Consider the following 19,057-nt stretch of genomic DNA (forward strand, 5'->3'; position numbering starts at 1 on the left):
ACATTTATGCCAGAATTCTGCTGATGGTGACCATCTGGTCGAAATAGAGCTTCCTGAGGAATATTTAACTAAATATTAGTTGGGTTATATGCATATATTTGACCCCGTGTGCATTAGAGAAAATAGACAATAATTTATAATAATGTTTAAACGGAAAGTTTAAAGAAATCCTTAAAACCCGAAATTTACCATGACATTCATCCCCATGATGAGTACATTTCTGACCATAACTGTACATCTCTAGACCAACAGAGGGATACAAATAGCCACCATTACAACTCAGCTGAGGGGAGTGGCATTATAATCTCTTTGATCAGCTAGTACAGGGTCACTGAATCTAGGGCTGTGGCATTTACCTACTGGGCCAATGCAAATATGGGCCCCTCCACTATCTTCACCGTGCGCTCATGTACCTTGTTGAACAGAGTTCGGTGTGTAAAAATTGATTGATACACATGAGGAAACAAAAATCAAAAGGTCAACCTGAAAAGCTAAGAGAGAAAAATTTAATGAAAGTAGAAATAGATGCAGTAAAATGTGTCAAATTAACCAAATATTGTACATATGCTTCCATTTGACCCTGAATGACCTTTCTGAGCTGTACACATAAGATTAGGACTCTGAAGTTAGGACAGTTTTACGTTGCTTCCATCTAACTGCAAACATTATACAGGACAAATACATTGAATACTAGCCTGTGTTCTTACTCCTGCTTTTTTTGTACATTTATTGCATTTTGCTTGATGGTTGTGTGATTTCTGCTGTCTGAACAACAAATTGTCCTTTAGGGATAATAAAAATATCCTTGCTTCTTTATTGAATTCTTGATTTATTGCCAAAAATGTTTCATGAGGTTACAGTGGCTTTAGACCACCAAAATCTAATTAATTCATCCCTGATTCCATGGTGTTTGTAGCCAAATTTTAAAAACTTCACTCAGGGGATTTATGATAGGTGTGTTTAAAAACAGCAAACTTGGTTTTAACAATGACAACAATACCTTTGATAAGAACAAGCAGATCAAACTCCTACAGCTTGTTGTTAGCGTTTTTGTGTAACCAAAATGGTTAAAGAAAAATAGCACTTGTGTGTTCTACACTTTTAATCTTTAAAATCTGCTGATGGCACAGAGCTTATGAGGTAAAGGGGTGAGGGTGAACCCTACAACTGGTGTCAGATCCAGGTCATCTCCAGTCATTCCAGGTGGAGGAGTGAATCGAAAGCGCTGGAGGAGGGAAGCGAAGAAAAGGAAAACCTCCATCTTGGCCAGACTCTCTCCAGCACAAACCCTCGACCCTGCAAGAAATCAGGGAATCGCAAACTGTTAAGCCATCTTAATGTTTGTCTTAGATTTTATGTCTTAGTCTTATATTTCTTTGTGTTAAGAACCCACACACTTACCTAGAGAGAATGGGATAAAGGCCTCTCTCCTTCTAAAATTGCCTTTCTCATCCAGGAAATGGGCTGGATTAAAAGCAGAACTCTTTTCCCAGTTATTCTCATCACAGTGAGCTGATGAAAGCAGACCAATCACTGGGGTTCCCTAAAATATGGAGAAGATTGCTTTCTCATTGTCTTAAGAGCACTCATGAAATAAATTTTACTTAAGTTTCCGAAAATTAACTCATATTGTAAATGACCAAAACAGCAATAATGTGTATGCTGAGCTAATTTCTTCCTTTATATGTATTCATTAACTGTTCATTTCTATATTAGGCAACAAAAAAGTCCTGAGTTTAATTACTTGTTGTACATTTTACATAGTTTTGTTTTTTTTTTTTTTAAAACAAAAACAAAAAAACATTTATAGCAAGTTGCATTTGTCAGGGGTTTTTCTTGTTATTTTAGCCTCCCCCTGTGTTCCTTTTGTATCTTTTGTGCAGTAATGTTATACAATATATTCATTCCTTATTGTTTTCTTATTGTAACTGTTTATTTCAGTACATTTGTTGTTAAATAAAAAAAATAAAAAAATAACCTATAGGGTAAGCACCCATAGTTTTCAGTGATTTTTTAAGACTAAAATCTTATTTAAAATTTCAACTTGTGATAATTTATGGATATGAAAATAAAAAAAAACCCAAATAAACAGACTAAGATCTACTATAGTTTGAGAACAACGACAGCTTAAACACTGTAAAATGTAATATTGTGTTTAATTAAAAATATTAAATAGGCTGAACTCAGTTTTTATAAATTTCCTTATTAGAACTCGATTTAAATAAGTTACCAGTACTTTTTAGGCAAAACCGCTGATAAACTCAATTTATTTGAGTTGTCTTAACTTAGAAAAACTAAGTAAGATGGAAGTTTTGCTTCTCAGTGCGGAAGGATAAAAGATGTGTTTTGAAAATGCCCCGTCACTACCGTCGTCCTCCCTCTCGGATCAGTCCGCATGTTCATGGTGCCAGCATTTGTTATCAGAATCAGAATCGTGTTTATTGGCCAAGTATATGTGCAGACACATACAGGGAATTTGGGTCCGGTAGATGGTGGCTCTCAAGCACAGCAATGTAAATCTCACACACACACACACACACACACACACACACACACACACACACACACACACACACACACACGTGTCTATATATACACATTACACATACATACACAAAGCTGTGTAAACCAACTATAAATAACGAATCTAACTTCTATACATAAAATACAGAAATGAATGAAGTGGAATGAATACTACAAAATGTACATAAGGTGCAGTTGCAGTCTGGCAGTGGGAGCAGTGTGACAGGTCAACTGTTAAGAAGGGAGATGGCGAGGGGAAAGAAACTGTTCCTGTGTCGGGTGGTCCTGGTCTGCAGGCTTCTGTACCGTCTGCCAGAGGGCAGCAGATCAAAAAGTCTGTGTGCAGGGTGTGAGGGGTCTATGATGATTTTCACTGCCCGTTTCCTGGTTCTTGAGAGGTACAGATCCTGGATGGAGGGCAGGGGGGTGCCGATGATCCTTTCTGCAGCCCGTTCAGTCCGCTGCAGTCTGCTCCTGTCCTGTTTAGTGGCTGCTCCATACCAGACTGTGATGGAGGAGCACAGGACAGACTCAATGACCGCAGTGTAGAACTGGATCAGCAGCTCCTGTGGAAGACTGTACTTCCCCAGTTGTCTTAGGAAGTACATCCTCTGCTGGGTCTTTTTGAGGATGGAGTTGATGTTGGTCTCCCACTTCAGGTCCTGGGAGATGGTTGTACCCAGGAACTTGAAGGTCTTCACAGTCTTCACAGGGCTGTCTGATATGGTGAGGGGGGAGCAGAGTTGAGGGATGTCTCCTGAAGTCCACTGTCATCTCTACAGTCTTAAGAGTGTTCCGCTCCAGATTGTGCTGACTGCACCAGAGTACCAGCCGCTCAACTTCTTGCCGGTATGCAGACTCATCACCATCTTGAATGAGGCCAATGACAGTGGTGTCATCTGCAAACTTTAGGAGTTTGACAGCCGAGTTCTTGGAGGTGCAGTCGTTAGTGTAGAGGGAGAACAGTAGTGGTGAGAGGACACATCCTTGAGGGGCACCAATACTGAGGGACCGGGTTTCAGAGGTGATCTCCCCCAGCCTCACATGTTGCTTTCTGTCTGTCAGGAAGCTGGTGATCCACTGACAGGTAGCTGGTGACACGCTGAGCTGGGAGAGTTTGGAGGAAAGAAGTTCAGGCACAATGGTGTTAAAAGCCGAACTAAAGTCCACAAACAGGACCCTGGCATAAGTTCCCGGGCGGCCAAGGTGTTGCAGGATGTAATGCAGCCCCATGTTCACTGCATCATCCACCGACCTGTTTGCCCGGTAAGCAAACTGCAGAGGGTCCAGCTGGTGGCCTGTAATGTTTTTCAGATGGGCTAACACCAGTCGTTCGAAGGATTTCATGACCACAGACGTCAAGGCGACAGGTCTGTAGTCATTCAGTCCTGTGATGGTGGGTTTCTTGGGAACAGGGATGATGGTGGAGCGTTTGAAGCAGGAGGGAACTTCACACAGCTCCAGGGATCTGTTGAAGATGCGAGTAAAGATGGGAGCCAGCTGTTCAGCACAGGTTTTGAGGCAGGAGGGTGAGACGCCGTCTGGTCCGGGGGCTTTCCTGGGCTTCTGTTTCTGGAATAGTCGGCTCACATCCTGAGTGTGTATTCTGAGTTTCAGGGAGGAGGAAAGGGGGGTGAGAGGTGTGGTGGAGGTCGTTGAGTCTGGATTGGAGAGGGTGGTGGTGGTCGTTGAGTCTGGATTGGGGAGGGTGGGGGTGGTCGTTGAGTTTTGATCGGGGAGGGGCAGGGTGAAGGGGGGAGAGGTGGAAGGTGTGTTGGGGGTCAATGTCTGAAGCAATGTCCCTGGGAAGGGGAGGGTGGGGCGTGGGAGTCTGTCCGTCTCAAAAGTGTTTAACTCGTTGGCCAGGTCTTTGTTTGCTTCAATAGTGGGTGGGTGGCGTCTGTAGCTGGTGATTTCCTGCAGGCCCCTCCACACTGACGCAGGGTCGTTGGCTGAGAGCCGTTCTTCCAGCTTCTGGGAGTAGATACTTTTAGCTGCTTTGATCTCCTTGGTCAGTGTGTTCCTGGCTTGCTTGTACAGGACCCTGTCACCACTTCTGTAGGCGTCCTCCTTGGCCTTACGAAGATGTTGGAGTTTAGGAGTGAACCATGGTTTATTGTTGTTGCATGTGCAAAAGGTCTTTGTTGGCACACACACGTCTTCACAGAAACTGATGTATGATGTCACAGTGTCCGTGAGCTCATCTAGGTTCTCAGATGCAGCTTCAAAAACAGTCCAATCAGTGGAGTCAAAACAGTCCTGCAGTTCCTGCTTTGCTGCGTTAGTCCACTTCTTCACAGTTTTAACTACAGGCTTGGCACGTTTGAGTTTTTGCCTATAAACTGGAATAAGATGGACCATGCAGTGATCAGAATGTCCCAAAGCTGCCCGGGGCACAGAGCGATAGGCATCTTTTAGAGTGGTGTAGCAGTGATCCAGTATGATGTTGTCCCTGGTGGGGCAGTCTATATGCTGTCTGTATTTAGGGAGTTCGTAGTTTAGGTTTGCTCTGTTAAAATCCCCAAGAATAATTGTAAAGGAATCCGGGAATTTCCTCTTCAGGCTAGTAATCTGGTCAGCCAGCTCGCACAGTGCGTTGTTCGCGTTGGCCTGTGGAGGGACGTAAACTCCGACCAGCATGAAGGAAGAAAACTCCCGCGGTGAATAAAAAGGTTTACAGTTGATGAAAAAACTTTCCAAGTGTGGGCTGCAGTGTTTCTGTAACACTGTGACATCAGTACACCAACCTTCATTAATGTAGAAGCAGACTCCACCACCCTTTGTTTGCCCTGAGAGCTCTGTTTCGCGGTCCGCCCGGTGAAGTTGGAAGCCCGGCAGATTTAAGACAGCGTCTGGGACTCGCTCACTGAGCCAGGTTTCAGTGAAGCAGAGGGCAGCAGAGCGTGCAAAGTCCTTGTTAGTCCGGTTATGGAATATGTTGAGCAAACCTGGAGAAGCGTCAGCTCAAGATATTATTGTTTTCATTGCTGTGAATCTTTACCTGATACACTGACTTGGTGAGTAAACGTTTACTCTTATTCAAACTGATTTTGTGGCTTTTCTTAGTTTAGCACCAGGTTTATAATCTTGCTAGCTAGTTAGTGTTAGCCTAGCGTTGCTGCTGCGGCTGGGCTCATGTTACTTAAAAACCTTACATAAAAATATGTCTGAAATTTTCTGTTGATTGTTTGAAATAAAAAAGTGAGATAAGAGCCCAGACGAAATTCTTCGGGAGGTGCAGCCGGTAGGGGTGGGGTGTGGGGTCGCTAGCCCCGGTACGTCGGGCTAGCGATTTTGCGAGCCCTGTATCTGATTGAGGAATCACTCATCTTTGGAAAAGAGTTTATTACAGAGAAATGGCTCTTTCCAAAATAAAAGCTATACTATACGCTTCTTCTGGGCTATATTCTCAGCAGCATATTGTAGCGGGTCAGGGCTGTTCGGGGTTCTGTTTTTTACAGTTATGTTTTGTTTATGTTGCCATAGTGACGGGTGACGCCCTCTCGCTGCGACGGTGTGTCCTTCCGGGGTCAGAGGGCGCCCTGTGTGTTGTTGCTGTGCGGTTGCTGCGCTGAGCAGTTAGCTAGCGGCAGCGTTCTTCTGCAGATGTCAATAAACGACTGTGCTCCCTGGCTAGCTCACGGGAAGCAAGACCAAACGACACCTCCGTCTCCTCGTTGTCTGAGCTCGCCACATTGGTGTCAGAAGTGGGATGATGGTGGCACCCCATGTTCTGACCCGAGTGACTTTTCCCCCGCCGGTTGTGACCGGCCGGTGCGCCAAAAGAAGGCACCTGGACATTTGCAGGACTTTGTGTGGCGTAATGGGGTCGTCGGGGACGACTGACCCCTTAGGTGGGGGCTATGTAGCGGGTCAGGGCTGTTCGGGGTTCTGTTTTTTTACAGTTGTGTTTTGTTTATGTTGCCATAGTGACGGGTGACGCCCTCTCGCTGCCACGGTGTGTCCTTCCGGGGTCAGAGGGCGCCCTGTGTGTTGTTGTTGTTGCCGCGCTGAGCAGTTAGCTAGCGGCAGTGTTCTTCTGCAGATGTCAATAAACGGCTGTGCTCCCTGGCTAGCTCACGGGAAGCAAGACCAAACGACACCTCCCTCTCCACCTTGTCTGAGCTCGCCACAATATCAAACATATCAGGTCCCCATAAGGAGAATCATGTGCTAACGGTTGTCTAAATGACTCGGGTAAAGTTTGTAGCATGCATGCTTGTTGTTTTTGTCTGCTTCCACTTGTCTTTGCACTAGGGTGATGTCAGCGTAAATGTGTAGTCATATTCGTTGTGTTCCCACTAGTGCTGTCAGCGTTAATCTCGTTGAAATGACGTTAACGCCACAACAAGGCAATCTCACGGCAATCTCCTTTAACGAGCTACCCCTGATCGCCCTGTGCGTGGGGCTAGACGGCCAACACGTTAACGAGCTAACTGTGCTAACACACTAGTTCCCACCCATGTAATTGAGCATTACGTGGCACATCCAACATACTGTTTTACTTTAGTCCATGACACGCTTACCTTCAGGGTCATACGTCACATGAAAACCAAAATAATTCCAAACGCCAGATCTAAATGAGGGTGGGGGAGGTTCAATTTGCTATGTTGCAAGGAGAGCTTAACTTCTGTCTCGCTGGCTTGCCCTGCGCTCTTCCTTCTGACTATGCTGTCTGTGTTGAGCGCTCAGTGGATCTGCGCTGGACAGTGCAGCCTAGGCGGAGTAGTCGAACGCAGATTCACTGAGCGCTTAACACAGACAGCATCGTCAGAAGGAAAGTTGATCAAATAAATTACAAATTTTGTATTGTTCGATACATATGCGTACCGAACCGAAAGCACTGTATCGAACGGTTCAATATCAATACGAGTATCGTTGCACCCCTAATATATAGATATAGATATATAGATATCTATACATCTATCTCTATATAGATATCTATCTCTATATCTATCTCTCTATCTATCTATAGATAGAGAGATAGATATATATCAATATCATGTTTAACCTGAGTAGCAAAAGACCGCAGGGGGGGGTTGAAAACAATATGCCAGGAGTTAGCTTTGCTCGCGGACTCTATCAAGCCTTGACCTCCCGGTCAGCTTTTGCTCTGGTGGATAACAGAGCTCTCCGAAAACTTGGAAGCATTTTTGCAAATATGTGATATTTTGATAAATTAAGTAGATATTTGAGCATTACACAGCTACATTCTCGGCTGAATATATCTTAAAGGTTATTTTGTGACCCAGAAAGGGTAGTCTGGGGAAAAGGCAGATCGCATTTGTTGGCCACGGTTGCGAGGCAATGGCGGAGGAGCACGGCTAAAAAACGTATTTTTTCTGGGTCACAAAATAAACTTTTGAGATATTTTCAGGCGAGAATGTAGCTGTGTAAAGTTCAAATATCTGCTCAATTTATCAAGACATCACATATTTGCAAAAATGCTCAGACGTTTTCGGAGACATCCATTTTTTTTCATGCTTTGTGGCAGCTTTTGAACATCTGTGGCATCTATTAATGTGAAATCTAGACTTTATTTAACAACATAAGCAAACTCTATGTTACAATGATTGCACAGCCATTCAGGATCAAATCAGTTTCTGAAAAATGTTCTGCTTTTTCTCCCTCTTGCTTCTTACTGTCTTTGAGGCTTGGGACCAGCACTCTTGTTGTTGGACAGAAAGACATCAACTCAGTGGTAAGCATTTTGGTTTTCCAATATATTAGCAACTGTCAGTGACATTTATATTAATCAGGCTGGACTTAAATCATACTTTAGATCAACCTGTTTTACTTATTGTTTTATTTGTGCTTTGGTTTGGGGAAGTTGATTCTGTACTGATCTTTTCATGTCTTCTGTTATTAGACTTGAGATATGACTGCACTATGCTGTTGCTGGTGACTCCAGTTAATTCTACAAGACATGCTGTGTAAGTAAACAAACAGTTTGGTCTGCATTTCTTGAAAGATCACATCCCCCAAACTTAGTTTAGAGGGTCTACACTGTTGTGATGGCAGCAGCCACACAGGGGTAAATTAGTCCATTTTTCACTTTATTATTTTGCTTTGCAGTATTCTTCATTAATATAATTCATTAATCATTTGGTTAAACCTAACACTGGTATTATGAGGCGCACACATAGTAGCATTGTATGGTTTTTCTAAAATGTTTTGTTATATTAATTATGTTTCTCTTTCTTTGAGTTACCTGGGTTTGGGCGGTGGCTGTTTCCTGTCTGGGCAAAAGGTGTGGCTGAGGACTCTGGGGACAAAATGCCTGCTCAGCAGGACCAACCATGGGCTTACCAGGAGCAGGGGTGTTTTAGGTTTAGTTAGGTTATTCTGTGCTTAGTTAATATTAGTGTGTGTTTTTGTTTTCCCCCCTATTGTGTTCAAATGGTTTGGCCAAATCATTATAAAAGCTACCCTCATGTGTCTTTGTAATTAGGTCAGTTTGTGAGTTAAGTTGTGTCTCACTTTGTTTTGTTTAAGTTTCTGGAAATTACTTTTTGTAGAGTTATATTTAGTTGACCTGTTTTATGGGCCTGCTAAGTATGGTTTTGAATTTTGTTAATTTTGGACTTTTTGAGGGTTAAAATAAAGAAAACCCTTTTTGAAGATATTTTTTTGCCTGTGTCCTCTTTGCTTTGGCTGCTTGGTCCCTCACAACTGTATATAGTGAAGTCTGCAAGTTTTCTAACAGCAACATTTGTTTTGTGCTCAAATCATTTTGCACATCATTAGAATTAAAGTTATTGGCCATGTTTGCATAGCCCTTTTTAAAATGATGCTTTCATGACATTATTGTATGTTGGGTGGTGGTCACGGCTATCCAGACTGACAATTGGGACATTGAATGTCACCTCTCCGGTGGGGAGGGAGCCTGAGATTGTCCAAATCTGAGTCTGTTTTATACCAAATGCAGAAAAAAATGTTTTAAGAAAACAATTAAGTTCATGTTCCAAAAAATATGATTGTTTGCTTGCAGGACAACAGGAGAGATGAGTCCTCCGTCACAGATGGTGTGGTCAGTGAAGATGGTTGCCTGCAGGTTCAAGCTCATTGCATCTCCAACCCACATCCACTGTACTTAAGGGAAGTTAAAGACTTTCTTCTGCACCTTACATTTGGATCACCTCGATCCATGATAGTCATTCAGGCCTGGACTGGAAACAAGCCATCCTTAAAATAATACAACATTCCAGCTCATGTGTTGGAATGCAGAACAAATGTGTTGTTTAAATTAGAGACTGCATTTGTGACAGAACAACAAATATTTTATTTTGATTATATAAGTAATGTAAGTAAAAAAAACAAACTTGTGGTAGGCCTAAACTTGTTTTCAGAATAATTAAATCTGAGACTTTGTTTCATTGTGAGATTATAACAGTGATGGCAATATAATTGTTTGTTGTTCAGCAGAACAGTGTCCAGTATGTTGGCTGTTATACTTTGTTATGTTTGAAAATAAAACTTCATTTTAACATCATCACAAAAAGTGTTGTTAATTATTTTTAATCATATTCATGGTACCACAAATTGTTTTTTCATTTAGTTGAACTTGAAATGTTTGTCAGTAGGTAAACAATTAGTATTGTACAGTCAGAAATATCAAGTTATTCTTAATACTGCAGACTTGCAATGTATAAGTTGTCCTAACAGTCATCTTAAGTAAGCTTTACTTAGTTTTTTGAGGCAACGAGTTTCCTTAATTTTATTGAGTTCTGGGAACTAACAAGGCTGTACAGTGTACTCAAAATGAGTCATCTTAAGTAAACTTGATCCAATTTTTTGAGTTCTGGGAACAAATGAGCTTGTACAGAGTACTCAAAATAAATAAGTTGTCCTAATTTAGTCATTTTTAGCTAAGCTTTACTCAATTTTTTTGAGGCAACGGGTTTCCTTAATGCTTTTGAGTTCTGGGAACTAATTAGATTTTACAGTGAAGTCTGAACAAAAGTCATTATCCTACATAGTAGCCTGTACGTCTTGGTGAGGGTCCTATAGAGCCCAGTGTGTTAGTTTCATGTTACTCTTGATGCTGTTTGTTCTGCACTCACGTGTCATTTTTTAAAAAAAAATAAAAATGTAGACGTGTACAGTGTCACTAATTGGTTCAGAACTGGGACTGTTTGACTTTTGTTTTACCTTCTTGATGAAGTAGGACTGAAAGGTGACATCTTGTGAAACGCAACGTACAATAAAAGGCGTAGTATTAATCACTCTTTGTATTTCATGGATGACAGCGTCAGTGAACGGCAGGCTCTTTCTGTCTCCCACTCGGACCTGGCGATTTTCTACTACCTGATCCAGTTCCTCCTGAACTTTGTCTACAAAAAGAACAAAAAAACAAACCAATTAATGATTGAAACTGTAGTAGTGTTGTTACACAAATTATTCTATTTAAGAGCAATTTATTAATTTGCTGTTAGGTTTGAATTCATATTTATATCTGCAGTATTCTGCACACTGCTGGAGCTAAGTAAAAGGGACATCTAGCAAACCTATGTTAGTCAGAATAGCAATGACTAATGGTCGAACAAAAATTCAGATTTTGGACAAATTATATCCAAATGTGATCGTATAAGTTTTTGGAAGTCATGAGATTTAGTTCTTTCATAAATAAAATGAAGAACATACTTTAAAAGAGAAACAGTTGATTATGTTTTATATGCTTCAATTTCTTGATTGCTAATATATCCTCACAATATACAGTGAACTCCTTCCCGGTGAAGCCATGGCAAGCCTACTGTGGTTTGTTATTGGTTTTGTGTTTGGTATTGTTTTTTCCGACCTTCTTTATCTGCCACCATCTTATTCTTACCCAGTAGTAGGTAGTAATCTAATAAGTAAATAGACCAGGGAGTGGAAATGATGAGTATTGCCAGAGAGCCAGTTTGACAGTATTCTGGGTTACTAGACAATGGCTATTTGCCCATGGGTAGGACTGTGTTTTTGTTCTAAATCATTTCTCACATTTGCTTTTTATTTGACGTAAGTGGTTCTCACCATCTTTTCTTCCCCTGTTAGAAAAAGCTGCATAACCCGGTCTAAATTTTATGAAAATGTTGTTTTTTGATTTTTCTTTCTTTTCACTTAAAATACCTTTGTTTCATTTCCACATTGCCCAGATATCTGGTGAATGAAGCATCACCAGTAAATAAGTGTATTATATTTCTTACCTTGTATTTCAGGGTACTTGGCCATGAGCATTAAGCCATATCTTATAGTAATAGATGTAGATTCTGAGCCAGCAGTAAATAGGTTGACAACAGTAATCAGTAGGTTGTCTTCGTGATAGTGAGAACTTATATTTTTATCTATATTTCCAGATGCCTTACAAGTAGAAAAAAGGGAAGAAATGAGTCTCAGTAATAAGATTACTTTGGAAAGGTATTTAATCAAATTTAGGTCTTACCTCAAGCTGAATCTTCCGAGCGAGAAATGAATCCACCAAACTTCTGCACATCTGTGGATCAAGGGTGTCCTCTAAACCTTTGATCAATGCTGCGATCTGTCTTCTATTAGCAAAGGCATTCTCTATCAGCTCTTTGCGGGCTTTAACCCAACTGAACAGCATTGGAAAGTAGTTATACAACTGTTGAATAAACAAGAAAGTTAGATTCACCACACATTACCAGTTTAACAAATACATTGTATTTATACGTTTAATTATAGAAAACTGCATAACTGGACATGATATCCTGTTGCTATTAATCTTCGATTTAGATAAGAGAACCTCAAATCCTGTTCGTGGCAGGGCATGGATGACATGGTTATGATTTTGCAGATACTTTGTAATGACTAAATACTATTGGCCTTAATGTCTTCTTTTAACATTCTGAATTTACACTAAAACTGCATTTTGACTAAAGGTAAATAGTAATGCTGATCTACTGAACTTAGACACAGGAGACAAGAGCAAGACAAAATCTACATTTTTAATCAAAGGTTAATCAGGCTCATGAGGTCAGCAGTCGGAAAGGCAAACAGGCAGACAATAAGAAGGGTTCTAAAACCATTCCAACAGGTTATAAGCAATGGAAACTAGACTAGGTACTAGAAAGAAGACAAAAAACAAAACAAAAAGACAAATAATTACAAACATGTAAAGGAGTAGTAGTAAGTAGCAGTGAGCAGCAAAATAACCTGACAAGTGACAGGGGAGTGAGGATGTGAAGAACTGTTTCTGTCAGATTGTTATCATACCTGCACTGAAGCAGAGCCCAGGAGTTGAGTATTCCTAATAGCTCGACTCACCATCACTCTGAACTCTGGGTCATCATATTCAAATCTTTTACCATAAACAATCGAACAGATGATATTGGAAACAGCAGCATTCACAGCCTCAGCACTGTCAAAGGCTTTACCTGACAGAAAAAGGAAGGTGTTTTTATTTAAGGACCAACACAGTAAGAACTAGAAGCCTCAGGTAATAAACGTTCACAAAGGCAGGATGCAGGAACAAGTTTGTTTTGTGTGTTACAACACAGCCCTTCCTGATATGTTTGCTCAAGGTCTCCAACCAGGGATGAATGTATAACTACCATTTTATGAAAGCGCTAAGTTGGGACTATGAGTAAAATGAAAATAACAAAATAAATGCAGTCATGCATTTTGCAGTCATTCAGTCACACAATCTTAATTGCTGTGAATTACAAATCACATTTCATTAAACTGAAATTCTTTTCAATGTTGTTTATAAACATATTTGTCTTGAATTTCATATATATATATATATATATGTGTATGTTCTTCCTCTACCCTCACACCCCCCCCCCCCCCCCCCCCCCATTTTTGCACACGTCGAGGAGCGTGTCAGGCTACATTACACTGTGTGTTATACTTGTATAACTATGCATGTGACAAATAAAGAACCTTGAACCTTGAATTTAAAGCCAACAACCTGTTCAAATAAGTTAAAGTGTACAAGTTTGAAGAGCAAAATGTGTACCAACATCCCTGGTTAATGACTAATTTGCCTGAGAAAATCTAGTTAAATAAATCGGGATCTGGTGCCTCTGTTACCCAGTGTCGGGTATTGCATAAAGGGAAGGGTCATAAGTCAAGACGTTTTTCTTTTGAAGCTCCTTAGACTATCGGGGAATGTTACAGAATGTGGTTGCACAATGCGAGTGCTGAGTTACATAGTACGTAAAAATCATTAAAAATGCTAGTTATTGCCCTGTGCCGACTCAATAAGTACAGAGTTCCAAACTTCATAACGGCATTAACACCAGCACAAAAGTGTGCGCTGGGAGTTTCATGGCATGAGTTTCAATGGCCAAGCTGTTCCTGTAGCTGCAATGTGTTGATTAAATGGTAATTGCTAGTGTCACAGAAATGGCTTATGTATAAAGATGTTTAATAGATGGTTCCAGCAGTTAAAATGTTCTTGCTTGTACATTTCTGTGGACAATATTGTAAAGGTGCGTTTTCTTGTACAAGAGACATGTTTATCTTGTCACAAAGAACAAGTTTTTGTTACACCACTATTATCGCAAGGTTTTGCGTGATAATATAGGCTGTGAGCCCACATTTAATAATTGCACTAAGGAGTTCAGCGAGCTATCTGCAAAAGCCTGGTTAGTCTACCAGCTGTTCAAGATATTTTCATATAATTGTATTGTCCATCCATCCATCCATCTTCATCCGCTTTATCTGAGGCCGGGTTTCGGGGGCAGCAGCCTAAGCAAAGAGGCCCAGACCTCCCTCTCCCCAGCCACTTCCTCCAGCTTATCCGGGGGAACACCAAGGCGTTCCCAGGCCAGCCAAGAGATATAATCTCTCCAGCGTGTCCTGGGTCTGCCCTGGGGCCTCCTCCCGGTGGGACATGCCTGGAACACCTCACCCAGGAGGCGCCCAGGGGGCATCCTTGTCAGATGCCCGAACCACCTCAGCTGGCTCCTTTCGATGTGGAGCAGCAGCTGCTCTACTCTGAGCCCCTCCCGGATGGCCGAACTTCTCACCCTATCTCTAAGGAAGAGGCCAGCCACCCTTCGGAGGAAGCTCATTTCTGCCGCTTGTATCCGCGATCTCGTTCTTTCGGTCACTACCCACAGCTCGTGGCCATAGGTGAGGGTAGGGACGTAGATCGACCGGTAAATTGAGAGCTTTGCTTTTACACTCAGCTCCCTCTTCACCACGACGGACCGATGCAGCGTCTGCATTACTGCAGCTGCAGCCCCAATCCGTCTGTCGATCTCCGGCTCCCTTCTCCCATCACTCGCGAACAAGACCCCGAGATACTTGAACTCGTCCACTTGGGGCAGGAACTCATCCCCGACCCAGAGTGGGCACTCCACCCTTTTCCGGCTGAGAACCATGGCCTCAGATTTGGAGGTGCTGATCCTCATTCCCCCTGCTTCACACTCAGCTGCGAACCGTTCCAGTGTGAGCTGGAGGCCCTCACCCGATGAAGCCAACAGAACCACATCATCCGCAAAAATCAGAGATGAGATTCTGAGGCCACCAAAGCGAAAGCCCTCCGCCACTTGGCTGCGCCTAGAAATCCTGTCCATAAAAATTATGAACAGAACCGGAGACAAAGGGCAGCCCTGGCGGAGCCCATCACCCACCGGGAACGAGTCCGACTTATTGCCGGCAATGCGAACCAAGCTCTTACAACGGTTGTATAGGGATCGAATGGCCCGTAGCAATGGGCCAGACACCCCATATTCCCGCAACACCTCCCACAGGACACCCCGAGGGACACGGTCGAATGCCTTCTCCAAGTCCACAAAACACATGTAGACTGGTTGGGCAAACTCCCATGCACCCTCAAGTATCCTCGAGAGGATAAAGAGCTGGTCCAGTGTTCCGCGACCAGGACGAAAACCGCATTGTTCCTCCTGTATCCGAGGTTCGACTAGCAGACGAACTCTCCTTTCCAGCACCCTGGCATAGACTTTCCCAGGGAGGCTGAGGAGTGTGATCCCCCTGTAGTTGGAACACACCCTCCGGTCCCCCTTCTTAAAGATGGGGACCACCACCCCGGTCTGCCAGTCCACAGGTACTGCCCCTGATCTCCACGCAACATTGCAGAGGCGTGTCAACCAGGACAGCCCTACAACATCCAGAGCCTTCAGGAACTCGGGGCGGACCTCATCAACACCAGGGGCTCTGCCACCAAGGAGTTGTTTAACTGCCTCAGTGACCTCGCCCCCGGAAATTGGCGGGTCATTCCCCTCATCCCCAGACTCTGCTTCCTCCTCGGAAGATGTGTCAGTGGGATTAAGGAGGTCCTTGAAGTATTCCTTCCACCGCCTGACAATTTTCTCAGTCTTCGTCAGCAGCGCTCCGCCAGCATTATACACAGTGCAGGTAGAGCACCACTTTCCCCTCCTGAGACGCCTGACGGTTTGCCAGAATCTCTTCGAGGCAGTCCGAAAGTCTTTTTCCATGGCCTCTCCGAACTCCTCCCTGTCACGATCTGGTACAGGGATTCAAACGCAGAGCGGTAAGGTATCTCCAAGGTGTAGTTTATTTACAGTGCCAGTGCAATATATGTACAGTGAAGGGATCCAAAACTCTGGGGGAATCACAGGGTAACTCGCTCACGTCTTCTTCGCTCACACTCACACACGTTCCCGCAGCAGGGAGGTCGCAGGTCCCGGGGGGGGGAGAGATCTGAGGCAGACGAGAAGGCAGGTCACCAACTAATCACAAATCACGAATATGAAGCACAAGAGCTGTGAGAACACTAACGTTAGGGGTACAATCATCCAGCGACGAGAGGATCTGTGTTCCAGCCTCAAATAGTGCTCCCGGTGATGATGGGTGAGTGTTGTCAGGTGTGTGTGTGGGCCAAGGGCAGGAGCCCACAGTGAGCTCCGCCCAGGCAGAGAGGGAGAGAACAGAAACAGCAATTGTAGCCTTGTGGGGCCGACCGGGCAGGCACGGAGACCATGACACTCCCACACCCGAGTTTTTGCTTCAGCCACTGCCCGAGCCGCATTCCGCTTGGCCTGTCGATACCTGTCAGCTGCCTCAGGAGTCCCACAGGCTAACCAAGCCCGATAGGACTCCTTCTTCAGCCTGGTGGCCCCCTTCCCCTCTGGTGTCCACCATTTGGTTCGGGGATTACCACCACGGCAGGCACCAACCACCTTGCGGCCACAGCTCAATGCAGCAGCTTCGGCAATGGAGACGCTGAACATGGTCCATTCGGACTCAATGTCCCCAGTCTCCCCTTTTTTCTCAGAAAAGTCAGAATTCTGAGATTAAAGTCAGAATTCTGAAATTAAAGTCAGAATTCTGACTTTTTTCTCAGATTTTTTTTCCAGTGGCCCTTAGAAGTGGCAGATGGCCACAAGGTAATTTTTTTTGTTGTTAAAACACAAGTGTTACTTTTGATAGACTGAAGCGCTTAAAGCCTTTGTGTTTTTTCACGGCATTCAATAAATGCAACGAAGCGCCCGTCTTGAAGAAGCCGTGCCTGTGTTGTCATTTCGGAGTTACAATTACAATTTTAAATGAATGAATACAAATTTAAGACTGATTTGTAAAAACAGAGCTATTAGCAAAAGTTAATGCGTCAAAAGGTGTGTTACCTTTTTTTTCTTCAAATATTTCAATCAGGCACTCAGACTCCTCTATGATTTTTTCTTCGATTGCCGTCTTTCCCATTCCAAACTCTTTTAAGTTTGTTAATGCAAAATGCCTCATCTCTCTCCATGAATCTCCACTGGCAAAAACAATTCCTAGAGAATTTTTCAAGTACCAGAAGAAAAGCAAATATTAAAAAGAAACCTCAATATACACACACAGAAAAACATTTTTTCCACCCACCATGAGTTAATTTTAAGTCACTAATAATTGGAAGTATTTCTTTGTCTGAAAAGGCATCAACATTCAGCAGAGCTTGCTTGATCGTCTTGTAACCTGCCAGCACCACTGTCTTTTTGGGCCCCAAATGGACAGTGAATACTGGGCCATACTTCTTGGACAGCTGAAGTGAGTAAAACACAAGGAGACAAAAGTTTTTAAGTTTCTCCACATCTGAGTGGAAATAAATTGTAGCATTTAATAATAAATCTGTTTGCCTTTGCCAACAAACACTGCGTCAAACAAAAAAACTTTATGTCGTGAATTTTTTTAAATTTTAGAAGTCTGTCAAAAACTTGTTTAATTGTTATTTATTAGGCAAATTCAATTCAAAGTTTTATACCAAAATTTGAGCGGGCACACTGGACTCCTCGGAGAAGTAAGAAATTGTTCAAAGAGAACTTTCAACCGCACAAACATTTTTTGTTCAGGAATTCAAGTAAATAATCGTAAATTAGCATCTGCTTTAAAAAATATATAATAAATTATAGTTTAGCATGGAATGTCAGTTTAATTACAGAAACATTCAAAAAAGATTTTGGTAATATCCAATGCTGTTATTTTAGAGCAGTTGAAGTATAATCTTTACATTGTATGGTGGCTTAATAATTTTGTCAAGCACTGTATTTGATTTTTTGCATACCTCATAGAGCGCAATGTGAAGCGGCTGACGATTCAACTGTAGCAAATTGCCAAACAGCGGCAGTGGCGTGGGACCTGGAGGGTAGTTTCTCTCAGAAGCAAATTTGGTGCATATTAGATAGAAAGCAAGTAAGATCACAACTGTGATGAGCAGAGATGTTACATTCGGAGTATGTAGTAAAAAATCTTCCATTGCAGCCATACTGACCTAGAAACAAGAGTAGTCTGCCTTACACTTGTGTTTCAACAGACTTTATGGTTATTGTCAAACCGATATTAAACATTAACAACACAGACATGCCTTGTTTGGATAACAGCCAGTCAGACTCTGGCCTACTGAGACTATTGCTATTTACACACAGGCCCAGCCCCAGCCACTGGGGCCATGGGAATGCTGAGTGATCAGAGGGCAGTTTAGGTGAGCTCAGTCTGAACTTGTTTGGATCAGATTCAGAGCATGGGGTTTGAGGTTTGCAGCATGGATCCAGCAGTGACAATTCTTGTAGAGCACAGGTGTCGAACTCTAGACCTCGAGGGCCAGTGTCCTGCAGGTTTTTAGATGTGTCCTTGATCCATCACAGCTGATTTGAATGGCAAAATTACCTCCTCAACAAGTTCTCCAGAGGCCTGGTAATGAACTAATCATTTGACTCAGGTGTTTTGACCCAGGGTGAGATCTAAAACCTGCAGGACACTGGCTCTCGAGTTCGACACCCCTTTTGTAGAGCATCTGTGCCTGCAGAGGGTGCCATCACTGCAGGGCCTGCCAGCATACAGTGCCATGCATCCTATATTTGACTCATTGTCTTGAACAAAAGACTCCCGCTTCCTGCCACTGGTATGTCAGGTTGCTGGGCAGAATTTGATTAATTTTTCCAACATGTGTATTTTGATTATTGTGTGTTTTCATTTATTTCATTATCTAATTTCACTTTAAATGCATTGCCTTAGTTCAGTCATGAAATATTTGATTTGGTAAAATTATAATGAAGGCAGGATTGTGAAAAAGACTGAAAACTAGATATGACATTGATTCAGTTTGCATAGTAAAAATACAATACTT

At 42.6% G+C, this 19,057-nt stretch overlaps 1 protein-coding gene across 1 annotated transcript; it reads right to left on the bottom strand.

The window, feature by feature from the left end:
- Positions 1–487: 487 nt before the first annotated feature.
- LOC113020728 (cytochrome P450 2K1-like) lies at positions 488–18,246 on the bottom strand. The gene is made up of 9 exons (XM_026164932.1): positions 17,996–18,246; positions 17,317–17,476; positions 17,079–17,228; positions 12,736–12,896; positions 11,945–12,124; positions 11,709–11,862; positions 10,675–10,856; positions 1,402–1,543; positions 488–1,296 (listed from the first exon to the last, which is right to left on the bottom strand). Exons 1-9 carry the CDS (start codon positions 18,194–18,196, stop codon positions 1,109–1,111), a joined length of 1,518 nt encoding a protein of 505 aa, XP_026020717.1. The 5' UTR covers positions 18,197–18,246; the 3' UTR covers positions 488–1,108.
- Between the last annotated feature and the right edge of the window lie 811 nt (positions 18,247–19,057).

The sequence above is a fragment of the Astatotilapia calliptera genome, chromosome 4 (assembly GCF_900246225.1).
Source record: "Astatotilapia calliptera chromosome 4, fAstCal1.2, whole genome shotgun sequence".
Lineage (NCBI taxonomy): Eukaryota > Metazoa > Chordata > Actinopteri > Cichliformes > Cichlidae > Astatotilapia > Astatotilapia calliptera.